Here is a 13,876-nt window from a genome sequence, read left to right on the forward strand (position 1 = left end):
GTCGGAAGTGGTGCACCAAAGGCGTCTACTCTCATTATCAACAACAGCCGTAGCGACTATGATAAGTAAACCGGGTACGCAATAATTGTGTTAACTGTCGTTTAATATAGAAAGACAGCTCGCTGTTCTGTAGCTGGTTCGTTTGCTAAACAACAAGCGCTCTCACAACACGCGTGACAGAGCCTGCAGCATCCCCTGGCTATCTGTGCTATGCTAAGCTAGCTAGCTGGGTCTGGGTCTGTCTGGAACTGGTTATGCCTGAACACTGCTAATGTTAGTGTTATGTTACCATACAACTATTTCTATATTTGCTTTGTATGTACGTATTTCATTTGATATTTCAAGCGCGCTGTGTGTTTGACTAGCGTTTTTCACATGAGCCCGAGTCCCTAGACTCTAGCTAACAATAGCTTGCCGGGTCTATTTTGGCAAATGACAGCTGCTGTCACTGAGCTACTGCGTACTAGCTAAGCTAGCTAGCTGGCATCTGCGGCGAGCTAGGCCTGCTGCTTCGAGGATTTGGCTGGCCAAAACAGTCATTGTAAGCTACAAAGTCAAAGGAGAAACTGATCTGTCTGCTGTCTGTCTTTCTTTCTCAGGCTGTCCTGCAGATCTCGCCAAAGCCGTGTGCTGAAATGGAAAAACATTCTCTGATATTTTCAAGGAATTAGCAGCACAGGTGAGCTACAATCCTCCCATTTTATTATCATTTCTCGGACCCACAATTACCACTGGTCTAAGATTTTTACAAAACAGGACTTCCTGGCCTAATAATAGCCTATATTTCTCAAAGACAGCCTTATTTATTCGAATGCTGTTAAGTATTCTGTAAACCTCCACGTGCTGTACCTATCTTTATTGATCTCATGTAAAATCTGCATTTGAATCTTATTGGATCAAACGCAGCCAGGTAGATGGTAAGTAGGAGGCGCAGGTAGGTGTGTAGCTAAGGGATCGTGTTCTCGGCAGGTCTGTACAGACTAGTGCAGGCGTGCATTAGAGGAATGTCAGAAAACTCCCCCTCTCTCCCCCAAGTCATTGTGTCAGCACAATAAGACATGCATGTCAGGACAATACCACCCCATATACAGGACCAGAGCAACTAGGACTTGGGTGGGGGCAGGCGTACCTGCAGCTTCAGATTACTGTAGTACCTAGCTGTCTGATCAAACCTGTGTGGGGATTATTAGGTCTAATCAATTGAATTAAATACGCTTATTTTAGTGTTGTTGTTTTTTTTAAATATGCTTATAAAGAAAGTAAAAGTTTGTGTTTAGCGGTGGTGGTGTGTCATCTCACAGGTGCGGTAGTAGCAGAATTGGATCTGTCTTGGTTCTCTGTCGCTATCATGTGCGCTTGGGGGCCAGCCATGACTCTCTTGAGTTTCTCTTGTCTTGTATTAGCCACACGTAACTGCAGTATTTTAACAAGATTACTCCCTAGCTGACATGCTTCACAGGCGGTTGAAAGCCTTCGCTTCAAGTCAGAGATATGGCTCCAGATAACGTAAATTTGATTATCAGGTTAGGGGGGTCTTCATCGGGTTAGGCCACTGCTGATGTCATGGTGAGGTCATCGGTGGTGGTGTTAGGAGTTAAGAGGAACTGTGAGTGAAAACGGTTAAAGCAACGGGAGATTTGTTGGACAATGTGATAGTTAATAATATGCCATGATGAGTCACAGAGAGGATAGCCAAAAATAATGTAATACAACCGAAACCAGGAAAGGGCACTTCCTAATGACATAGTAGTGTAGTGCTTCTGTTAGTGTGTGTGTGCCTCCAGACAAGCCCAGTTGAGATTCACCAGGGGAAGGATGTTTTCAGGTCCAGGTCTCTCCAGGTGATGCATGTCTGTATGAGAGAGCATCATACTGGACATCCTCAGTCTGGAACATTTCGAAACCACAGAAATCCTTTCTGACTGTCGCAGTGCTATGCTTTTTCCAGAGCTCAGTACAGAGCGGCTGCCAGTGCCAGCACGTCATGGTTCCTCATGCCAAATGTGAGGAGCAATTGAGTTATAATGCCACCACCACACCCACAGAGGGAGGGAGAGAGAGAGAATGGGAGAGACCTAAAGAATATATTATGACAAAAGTATAGTGAGTGTGTGAGTGAGTGAGTGTGTAAGAGAGTGTGTAAGAGAGAGAGAGAGAGATACTCAGACAACACTGTGTCTTTGTTTACATGTCCCACTGTGCTGTCATTGCAATTCCCTCCCGGGATAAACAGCAACACAGCAGGGAGTCTGAACGCTCCTGTGAGCCAGTCTGTCATTAGTGAGGATTATCACTAGGAGGAACTACAGTACACTGTGTTTCCCTTCATTGTCTTGTGACAAATTTGACAGTCGGGCTGCGTAAAGTCATCACAGTCATCACACCCTCCAACAGGTGTGAGGGTTCCAGGGAGTTTCTCTGTTTGAAATTAGAGAGGGCCAGTATGATCATTATTGTCTATTTAACGTTTGGAACTTTTGTTTTTGCTTCCGTTTTGTTTTGCCTTTGTATAGTCTTAACCTAGTAGATGACTATTAGAATATGTAAGTAGAGCTATAATAAGATAAAGCTTCAGTCTACACTTCTTGGGTCAATGTTTTTAGTTTTCCTTTTAATTTAATGCCGTATTACTATTTATTTATTTATATGTTTCTATTTCAATGCATTCATTGAAAATTATTTAAAATGGCCGAAATAAATAACTACTACTACTGCGTTGCAGAGGCACGACATGCAAATTCCTGCTGACGGTGGATTTAGTAATCCCTAGCCCGCAGCCTAGCATTCCAACTGCAGTGGAGTGTTCCATCTTGCGCCTGAACAATCTAGATTTGCGCAATGAGACGCTCAGTGTTCCACAGGCGTGTTCTAGCCTGCTGCACAGCTCTAGGTTCCCTATTCCCCTCTCTCTATCCTCTCCTCCATCTATCCTGTACTCACCCTCTACCATTCACACACCTCTATCACTCCATCTTCCTGTCTGTGTCAGTGGTTCTAGAAGACGAGGCCGAAAGGGGAGCTGGGTGTCTGTGTGTGTACTGTAGCTCGCGTAGTGAAGCTGTCACCAGGGCAGGAAGACATCATTATGTGCAGCCAGGTCTCTGCTTAGCAATGCACCACGGTTGAGATAAGGTTGTTGTCAGGTCTTACTCCCAGCTTAACGCTCGTGTCTATCCATTAGAACGTTGTATTGCAAATTTCAAGCTATCATCACATTATTATTTGAGTATTGAACATTATAATCAACTCCAAGCTGCAATTTGGAGATTTCAAAACGGGAGGTTGGGGGGGGGGGGTAATATTTTTCTTATGAAATTTAGAGTAATATGTAGCTCGAATGTCAACATTTCACAATTGATTGCCATTATACTGTGTGTGTGTGTGTGTGTGTGTGTGTGTGTGATCTCATTCTGGTTATCTTCGACGGTCTTCAGGTCTCTGTCACCCTGGCAACACTGGAGCCACAGAATGGGGAGGAGCCAAGCCCCGGGAGGATGGTGGTCGCCGGGGCGCCAGGCTCCAACCCTAGCCCGCAGAGTGAAGCAGTGGCCAATGAGCTTCAGGAGCTATCCCTTCAGCCCGCCCCCAACCTGTTGCCACTTAGGGACAGGAAGAATGGTGAGTTGGTGTCGCGCGTTAAACATTCCCCTTTAACATGGTGTGTGTGAGTGGCATCAGTCAAAGAAACAAAATGGTTCTCAAGCACATTGATTTCTAAGTTACATAAACCCTGGTTAATCCCCGCCATTTCTTACTTCTCCCCCACATTATATTTTTCCCTCACTGTATCAAGTTCTGATCCGTTTGGTGTGTCCTTTTGAGGGCCTAGTTTCCAGTCAGTGTTCTGGCTTGGGCTAACTCCCAGCCCAAAGTATATGCTTTTCAACATAAACACTCCAGTGAACTAAACAGTGAGCACAGGGAACAGATTACATAATTGTAGACTGGAGAGGAAGAGGCCCAGCATGAAAAGCAGACGTGGAGCATTGGGCATGACTTGACAGCTCCTTCATATATCACTGGACAACTTACATCTCCACAGGGGAGGTTACAAAAGAGAGATTTGTAGACAGCGATTAGGTGGTGAGATTGTGTGTGTGTAGCGATTAGGTGGTGAGATTGTGTGTGTGTGTGTAGCGATTAGGTGGTGAGATTGTGTGTGTGTGTGTGTGTGTGTGTGTGTGTGTGTGATGTCATAAAGAGAAGGTGGAGAGAATACTTAAGCCTAGCTGAAGGTTGTAGTTCATGGGTATTGTCTCTTGTCAGGATCCTGATCAGATAAGATTAGATAAGAAGTGTTTTCTGGTGGTGTCCAGGTAAAGCTTTGCCATTCTACCTGAATATGGGCATTTGAACACCTAACTAGCTTGTGCATATTCAACGAGTATTGTCACAAGTGTAAGTTGTTATTAACACTCTTCCCGGTACCTTAAGTTTTAATCAGTCTGTCACGTCAGTCATTGTTCTCTCGTGGGTGGTGGTCTTCCTGTTTTTGCAGCACATGGTGGTGGGGGGGTGACGTGACTGTTGAATAGAGAGTAGACGTGGGAGTAGAGACCCATTAAAGTCAATTACAATTAGAAAAGGTACAGGTTACTATTTAACTCCCACCACCCCTCCCGCAGTCCCCACACACACACACACACACACACACACACACACACTCATTCCCCTAGCCCGGGGACACCACTCCCTGTCTAAACACCACCCAGGACAGGCGAGCACAGCAGGCTGCTGCTGGAAGACATGTTGCAGCAGGACCAGGACTGACTCTCTGTCCTATCACTCCAGCTCTCAGATCCGCACAGAGTGAGAGAGAGAGAAAGGGAGTGGAGGCAGAGAAAGAGAGTGACTAATAGAGATAGAGAGGAATGCTAGTCCGTTTTCATCTGGTTTGTGTCCATCTTGAAACCCAGTCCACTGACAATGTCTTCTCCCAAGCTATGCAGTCTACTTAGCCTGCTTGAGAGAGAGAGGAGAGGAAAAAAGAGAGAATCAGGGAAGCTGAGATTTATTGTTCAGGTATGACACACTTTCATGTTGGGGTTGAGTAGGGTTTTGCGTGCGTTGTGTGTGTGTGTGCTCGCGCGCCCGCTCAGGCCTGCGTGTGTGTCCTGTACGAGATGAATAAAGTAGGAACGACGGAGAGAGAGAGGGTGAATGTTGATCTTTAAGGCTTAAGTGTTGTTATGACTTTTCCCTGTCTGGCCCTGACAGAGATTGATAGGAGTGGGCTCCAAGTCTGGGGAACGAAGTGAGGAGAAAGAATGTGAACACAGTGTAATAACGCTGCATCTGAGATCATCTATCCTAGAACGATCTGAGGCTGAGGGGCTGTGAGGGGGGGAGGAGGAGGAGGAGGAGGAGGAGAGGAGGGACGTAGGGGGCGGGAGTCATCCAAAAGACCAGATTGCATAACTGTAGAGAAGGGAAGGAGGAGAGAAGAAAACAGAAGGAGAGACTGGAGGAATGCTCATGTAAATGTCGGAGCTGGAATGTGGCTAAGCACCGGATTCTGTTTCCTGAAAGATTTCTCCTTTTTTTTTTTCCTCAATCTTTTAATTGTGATTGAGCAGAACAGAGTGACCCTCTGCCTTTCAAGGGAGAGCAAGAGAGAGAGAGAGTACACAGTCTTTCACAGGAGAAAAAGTAGGCGTTGCCGTAGAGAGAGGCCAGGAACTCAAGGCTGGACTTGGTTACAATTCAAGGTGTAATAAGGAACAAGAACACACACACACATGCCTATTCTGTCAGGGCATGCACACACTCGCAGACTGACACAGCAGGGATTGGGTGCAGCCAGTGCTGAAGAGCGACAGGGACACAGACACACCACAGACACTCTCTTACACACTTAACTGATCTTGTGGGGAACCAGGACTACAGAGTGGGACAACGTTGTTTTTCTTTTGCCTGGATTAAAAAAAAACGTTTCCATTCCGGGAACGCTACTCAGCCGGCACACACTCTTTCCTGCCATTCTGTTTGGGAGTATGGACCACTGAGGGAGGCTGGCTTTACCCTGCTTCAGCACAGGGATATGGCCATACACTCGGGTAAAGGCTCTCTTTTTTTCTTTATTTTTTCTTTATTTATTAAAGGTGTGTGTTCTGATGTGCTTGGGGGGGGGGGTATACGCACGTGTGTGTGTGTTTTAGATGTTGGAAGTATTTATTGCTCAGTTAAAGTTTCACAGGCTCTGTAATCTCAAGGCCCATTTAACAGGAAAAGAGCTGTAATCACACACACACACACAAACGGTTCATCAGCATGGTATTTCGTTGAAGAACACAAACACTAGAAAACATTCAGACTTAATTGTTCTGCATGGGCATTAAGTCATTAACTGGAGGCTAGATTTGTATTGAAATGAAAATGGTAATGAATGAATGAAGGAATGAATGAATGAATGCAATCAGTGGAACCCCAAGTGCAGTGCCAAGTGTCTGAAGTCACTGAGTTCTCAGACTCTCCCTGTTAAAAAGTTTAGGCTGCAGTAAAAGTCCTCCAGGTGTGGCTGTTTTCCATGCTCCGGGTGTGACTGTAGGTGTACTGGCTGGACAGCCCAGGGAGCTTCCCCTGGAGGGGGCTGGGGGTCCCGGGGTCAGGGCGACTGCGCTTGGCTGTACTGGAATGAAGACTGTATGGCTGGCTTGCTGGCTGGGTGGGTGGGTCAGTGTGGGTGATGGATAGGCCCTTCTCTCAGAAGAGACAGCCCCTCATTGAAAGCAGCTGGTTAGCCACCACTCCCCCAGGATCTGGCTGGGACCTGGCTGGGCAGGGCTGGGGGGCTGGAGAGGGTAGGGTAGGGGTGGGAAGGAACTGGGAGCACAGCCCAGGCAGGCAGGCTCAGACCTGGGGAGAAGGAGCTACCTTGACCTGCCTCTGGGAGTTCAACTGGACTTGTCAAGTGGTTTCGCATTTCAGTAGTTTGAGTGGCATATGCAGCCTATAGGGCCATCAACAACAATGCCTGTGGCCAGTGTTAGTCGATCCCATATGCTTTTTTTGTCCTTGTTCCGCTAACTAATCGTTCTTACGGGTTGAGTGGTTTTACATGCGTTTGTTAGGGTTTTTATGAGATCAAGGAGAGCTGTTACACATTCAGTCCAGCCTGACAGTGAGTAAATCTGTTCTTTAGCTGAACACCAACGTTCTTTAGTTGATCACCAGGGTCTTGTCATGTAAAACAGCCTGGCTACCTCTTCACTGTCTGGGGTGGAGTCGAATGGGAGGCCCGAGGCTGTGGGCCAGGCAGACCTGCTGGGACACAGGGGTCAGGGTGGGGTTGTCAGGGTGGGGTTGTCGGAGTGGGGGGGGGGGGGGGGGGGGGCGTCGGCCTGGGGCCAGATTCTGGTCAGAACTGCCAGGACAAAGTTCAGAGTTGCCTGGGATGAGGCTGGGGCTTGGGCTGTGCCGGCTAAGCTGTTGAACTGTTGCAATGGCGCTCTGGATCAATGGAGCAGAAGTGAGCCTGGATACAGAGGAGTTAGCCTAGCATAGCCTGGCTGTGTGTTAGCCTAGCCTAGCCTGGCTGTGTGTTAGCCTAGCCTTGCCTGGCTGTATGTTAGCCTAGCCTCGCCTGGCTGTGTAGTAGCCTAGCCTTGCCTGGCTGTGTGTTAGCCTAGCCTAGCCTGGCTGTGTGTTAGCCTAGCCTAGCCTGGCTGTGTATTAGCCTAGCCTCGCCTGGCTGTGTGTTAGCCTAGCCTATCCTGGCTGTGTGTTAGCCTAGCCTAGCCTGGCTGTGTGTTAGCCTAGCCTAGCCTGGCTGTGTGTTAGCCTAGCCAGGACAGTTATGTAACAGGGTGGAGAGAGGAGTCCCAGCAACAACGGCGGTGGCCCTGTCCAGACCTCCGCAGGTTCACACAGGCACTGAGCAGAGGCAGGAGGAAGGGAGGGGAGAGGAGAGGAGAGCTAGGGAGACGAGAGAGAGGAATGAGGGAAAGGGGACGGGGGGATCAGGGGTGAGAAGAGACACAGATTGACAGACATTAGAACATGGTGCAAGGTTAGCGGGAAACGGAGCGAGGGAGGGAGAAGGGAAGGAGGGACGGAGGGAGAGGGGAGGCCGGGTGGAGGGGGGGGGGGGGGGGGCTCCCTTCTCTGCAGACCAGACACACAGCTGCAGAAACCCCAACACAGCTGTCTGTGTCATCTACTGTTACAGTACTGCCTCAACCTCTCTCACTACCCCTCTCTCTCTCTCTCCTCTTTCTCTCTCTACACTTCTCGTGTAGTCTGTGTGCTTGCTTAGAATTCAGAGTATTCTTTTCTATCTCTGACACTTGCTCCTAAACATGCAGGCATGAACATGTGGCCTGACACAAATGCACACACACACGATTTTACAGATCATGTGGACACTGTACGCCCATTGGATCTGTATGACTCGTCTTGAACACACACACTTATTTCTCTCTCTGTCTCTATTTCTCTCTTTTTACGCACATAGAGTACACACTCACACACACAAACACTGAGCCAGCAAAAGGCTGCTTGCTTCTGAGACAGACATGCACTCACAGGCTCTGGCACATACCGTATCATAGTTCTATCACACCTTCGCAGCTCTGATGTGGTCCCTGGAAAAACTCCCCCACTTAGGAAACCTTAGACAACCTAATCATTCTCCAGAGAGCTTTAGCCTTCAGCTGTAGAAGACAAACACACACACACACACACACACATGCAGAGCTTGTTGCTGTTCTTGTTCTACTCGTGGCAACAGGAATGTGTGATGCAAGATGGAGCACACAGTACACACACACACACACACACACATACACACACCAGAATGCAGGATGGACTTCCACCAAGAGACCGGAAGACTTCCTACAATATACATTATTATTTAGTGACTCACGCCACGGATGATGAACACATTAACACTTTGTCTCTTCAACATGCGCGCACACACACAGATTAATGTTCAAACACCTGTTTGAATTTAGAAAAACACTGTCCTCTGGTCAAATACTCCCCTCAGGTCAGTAACAAACAGACACACAGACAGATGCCTCGGCCCCTGGTGGCGCATGTCTCTATTGACCCAGCTGTAGCTAGTGAGAGATTAGCATAGCTCTCCGAGGCCTGGATTACACTACTGCATTTTTACGTTTGTAGCAATTACACTACCGCAGCCAAAATGAACCTCCAACCCGAAGGCCTTGGGATATGGCGGGAGCTACATTTTGGAGCTCGAAATCCGGAGCTGCATTCTAGTGTAATGGTGTAAAAACTATAGGAATAGACCTACACTAACACTGTTCACTTCACATTATCACAATCAAAACGGGGGATTTACGAGTTTGAGCTATATAGTATCTTAGTGGATACTATAGTTAATATCATTTTGGAAAGGCAAAAAACAACCAATCAGATAATAGTGTAGGGTGAACCTAAACTGTATTCAATGTTTACAAGTTCCCACCAAAAAAGTTGACACTTTTGCATGTAGTCAGGGATCGTTTTCCTCATTCGAAAACGTAGCCATGAACAAACGTAGTAGTGTAATCCAGGCGCTACCCACCAGAGAGCCAGCCAGCCAGAACCCTCTCCATTTCTATATAATCTGTATTGTACAACTCCTGATAACCACAGCATGGGGTTGTCTGGGGCTGAATGTTGCTGAAGTGTGAGTGAGCAGGTCAGAAGCCCCCTACAGGTAAGGAGGTGGTACTACCAGAGAGAGGCGGACTGGTGCTGATGGACAGACGTGTAAGGGAATCATTGTCACAGAATAGTAAGTAATACAACATGATAGAATAGAAGAATGCCAACCCTAACCACAGAGAGCAACCCCACACCAAACCACTAATTAAAAGCTGCATGTTTATTAATTTGATCCAAAATTTGGAAATAGTCCTTAAACTTGCAGCTTACTGTGCTGTTCTCTTTTAAGTTTGATGCATGTTCTCTCTTCTCTCTCTCTCTCTCTCTCTCTCTCTCTCTCTCTCTCTCTCTCTCTCTCTCTCTCTCTCTCTCTCTCTCTCTTTCTTTCTTGAAAATTAATCAAAGTTCTTTTCTCACATGTGACGGAAACTCTATACCAGGGGTGCCCACACTTTTTGGGCGGTGAGCTACTTTTAAAATGACCAGCTCATCAAGATCTACCACCCAAACCCCGCCCCCTGGCGGGCCCCCGCCTCACACCCCCGGAACCCCCGCCCTTCTGTCACTTGTCACTTAACATTGGCTAGGTTTTAATTCATGTGTCATTAAAGTCATATCTTAAAAGAAAAAATAATCCCATACTGAAAATAACATAACATTAATTAACACCTCTTGTGGTGCCAACAGAGAGATGCAGGTAGGGAGGGAGTGATAACCGGTGCGCTGGCCTACAGCCATGCACAAAAAACCACTGCCTCTTGTGGTAGCAACATAGAACTGCAGGTCAACAACCCGACGGAGGGAGGGAGGGAGTGACAACTGGATATTTGCCATCTTTTGTGCGTCGCCACGCACAAAAATAACAACATACAACCGAAATAACAACATACGGCTACTGTTTCAAAATTAATTATTAATCAAGCTACCAATTACTTCACACTGGAAGTGGAACGTTAACTTTGTTGTATATATGCTTTGCACAATTAACAGGTAACAATCAACTAGTGGTCAGAACAGAGTGTCTTTAGCCTGCTTACATGACTCAATCACAGCACAATACACTCTGCTGACTTGCACTGAATGGATCAGTCAGGGTTGCAGAATTCTGGCTTTTTTGAGTTTCTGATTGATTTTGCTGGGCTACTATCAGCTGTCAGCTGACATACAAGACTAAACAATAATGAAATCAGCCCACACATGAATCATTAAATCATTAAAACGCTCAGCTAAACTGCAGGTCACCCTTGTAATCTACAAAGTAGCAGGAGGAAAAAGTTGCTCATTTGGACAAAAAGAGAGGTGATGAGACTGCTTATCTCTGCACACGCAACTTCAACACGCATCATCAAGTCGCCTTTTAATGGCTTTTCTTTTGAATGGCTGGAGATCTACCAGCATAGAGATCTACCAGCATAGAGATCTACCAACATAGAGATCTACCAGCATAACCTCTGAGATCTACTGGTCGATCGTGATCGACGTATTGGGCACCCCTGCTCTATACCATGTTCCAGATTCTCTCTCCCTTGACCCCCCCCCCCCCCCCCCCCTCTCATTGTCTGCCCATGCTATAGGGGTCTGGGTTGTTACAGGAAGGGGAAGGATATGTTTTCGGCAAAGTGGGGCAAGGGGTTCGGAATAAAACGATTTCAGATGTTAGTTATGTAACACAGTCTACGACAAAAACAACAGGGAGCCTGGACAAGGAACTCTCTCTGTCCCTATCTCTCACGCTAGACCTTCCCCTCTCTGTGTCTCTATCTCTCACTAGACCTCACCCTCTCTGTCTCTCTGTCTCTCTCTCTCACTAGACCTCACCCTCTCTGTCTCTATCTCTCGCTAGATCTCTCCCTCTCTGTCTCCATCTCTCGCTAGATCTCTCCCTCTCTCTCTCTCTCTGCTGAACTCCACCTCACCCCCTCATACTATCCAACCCCCCTATCTCCCTCATACTATCCTGCCTCACATACTAACAGCTGCCAGCTGCTTTGTATTTCAACACCTCAGTCGCCTCCTCTTCCCGCACTCACTCTCTCTCTCTCCTCACTCTCCTCACTCTGAGAATGGTTTGTGTGGCTGAGTGGAAGGTGCTGATATATCTGGCCTATATGAACACACACTTAACTCAGGTGAACTCGGAGAGCAGAATCAGTCGTTTGTTTGGCCTGGGTCTGTCAGGCCTGTCTAACCTTTAACTACCCCCTTACTCTGTTACAGGGTCAATACTCAATGGGTAGGATAATATGGGCGTGGGCCAGTGTGTGTGTTTGTGTGTGTGAGAGAGAGAGAGAGTGTCTATGTGATTGTCCATTGTTGGGACTGGAGTTTTATTACACCCCTGTTTCTAGTTTCAACCAACACTATTCTAGATGGAGGGCGATCGGATCTGTCTACTATAACCTCCTAGACAATGGGCAGTGCTGCTGTGTTCCTGTAGAGGTGTGCTGTGTGTGTTTGTGTGACCAACACTGCTTGTATTGTTCAGGCTAGATAGGGTGTTACTTTGTAGGCCTGTACACACTCCACACACTCCTCCTGGTTCACGGCCACCCTGGTCCCTAACCCCACCAGCATGGTCACACTCCCCTCCCCCAGCAGTGAGTGGGCAGGGTGGGCCCCTAGCTTTAGGTTTCTGTCTGTGTCAGTGGGCGAGTGTGGAGCCAGGGGGCTTGAACGCTGCTTTGAGGCCCTTTGTTCCCCGACCTGAGAAATCATCAAGGGGATCAAATATTCCTCACACACTTGACCCGACCGTCAGGGTTTGGAGCCGGCCCGTGTTTATCATTGGCACAAGAGAGGGAGTGAGAGAGAGAGAGAGAAGTGTGTACACAGCGGAGAGAGAGACAGGAAGAGAGAGTCACAGCCAAAAGTAAACACGCCGACCGTCTCGCTATAGCGCTCTGGTTAAGAGTTCTGGAGAATTCCCCCTGGAGGAGGAGAACGAATAACAGGAAGGAGATCTCCCCCCCCCCAAAAAGAAGGGGGGGTGAACACCTTCTGTTTTTGCGGGAGGAATGTTAATGACGGTGTCAGGCACGGTCCGGTTGACGCTAACGTCTGAGGTTTGAGATCCACGCTGGACAAACGGCCTGCACATGGTCACAGAAGACCCGTCCACTGCTCACTGGGCAGTGTGTGGCTGTCCTAGCGTGCTCCGTTCGTGTGCACCGGAGTCAGTGTAGGAGTGTGTGGAAGGCCCACATCCCAGTGTATGATGGGGTCCTCAGATGAACCGAATATCATCGGGGGGGGCGGGGGCTTTTGTATCAAGCAGCGAAAAAAGTTGTAGCATATTGTGTTTGAGTTAATTTGCCTTGCTTGACATTGAGTGTTTTAAAAAATAAATAAAATTTACACATACACGTCCTGCGATGTGACTGTTACACATGCGCACATGGCGATGATGACGGATGCTGAAACGATATATTGTGCAGCCCTACATTACTAGTAGATGGATAGTCCACTCCACACCCATCTACCCACAATAGCCAGCTGCTGCAAAGTCTTGAGAGCCAGGGTTGTTGTACCACCCACACGTTAGGTTTAGGGTGTCCTAAAACCATAAACCATAACACACACACACACACCGTGTTTGAGTCACTCGTACTGTTCCCCCCCCAGACAGTGACTCATGTGTTCCTAGGTGGACTTTGTTTCTGTTTTTTCACACTATCCCAGTGTTTGTTTGACCTAAGGTGTTGCCCCGGTCACTACCGACAAGTCTCCTTCTCTCCATCAATCTCTGCAGTCTGTTTACTAGATTAGAACAGATTAGGCCTAATCTCTGGTGTCCGTGGTGTGATCATGATTTAGCCGGGTAGGACAGATGAAGAACGATGACGTCATGGTGACTTGTAGTGTTCAGTAAGGGGTACTACAGCCTGTTCTCTCATGTCGGCCTGCTGTACCTATCTGGAACCTAGAGTCACAGCCAGCCCAGAGTATGAAACCGTGCAACAGAATCACAGGTCCCAGGACTTTCAACACATACATTGTGTGTGCGCGCCTGACGTTATGCAGCACATGTGTGTCTGTAAGTAACCCTATCCAGTGGCCTCACAGGTGATACTGAGCTGAATATAGCCCCCCGATGGCCAGCTGGCTGTACTATTTAAAACAGAGGGGGGGGGCGGAGGGGTATGGGAGGGTTATGGGGGGTGTTGGCCTCGGTAACATTCTGGAGAAGCCACGCAGGGAATCGGTCCGGATGGACACACACAAGCACAATAGGTTTATTCTGATGTTACGTTTTGCAAAGCGGACT

General features: G+C 47.7%; 1 protein-coding gene across 2 annotated transcripts in view; it reads left to right on the forward strand.

Annotated features, from left to right (window-relative positions):
- mrtfab (myocardin related transcription factor Ab) overlaps positions 1–13,876 on the forward strand; it is a 38,505-nt gene continuing 24,629 nt past the window's right edge. For both annotated transcript variants that reach the window (XM_084456389.1, XM_084456390.1), the window contains exons 1-3: positions 1–74; positions 600–679; positions 3,435–3,618. In XM_084456389.1, the coding sequence (XP_084312515.1) occupies positions 3,495–3,618 (124 nt within the window). In that variant the 5' untranslated portion in view covers positions 1–74; positions 600–679; positions 3,435–3,494. The remainder of the gene's footprint in view (positions 75–599; positions 680–3,434; positions 3,619–13,876) is intronic.

This window comes from Borostomias antarcticus (genome assembly GCF_949987555.1).
Source record: "Borostomias antarcticus genome assembly, chromosome: 22".
Classification (NCBI taxonomy): domain Eukaryota; kingdom Metazoa; phylum Chordata; class Actinopteri; order Stomiiformes; family Stomiidae; genus Borostomias; species Borostomias antarcticus.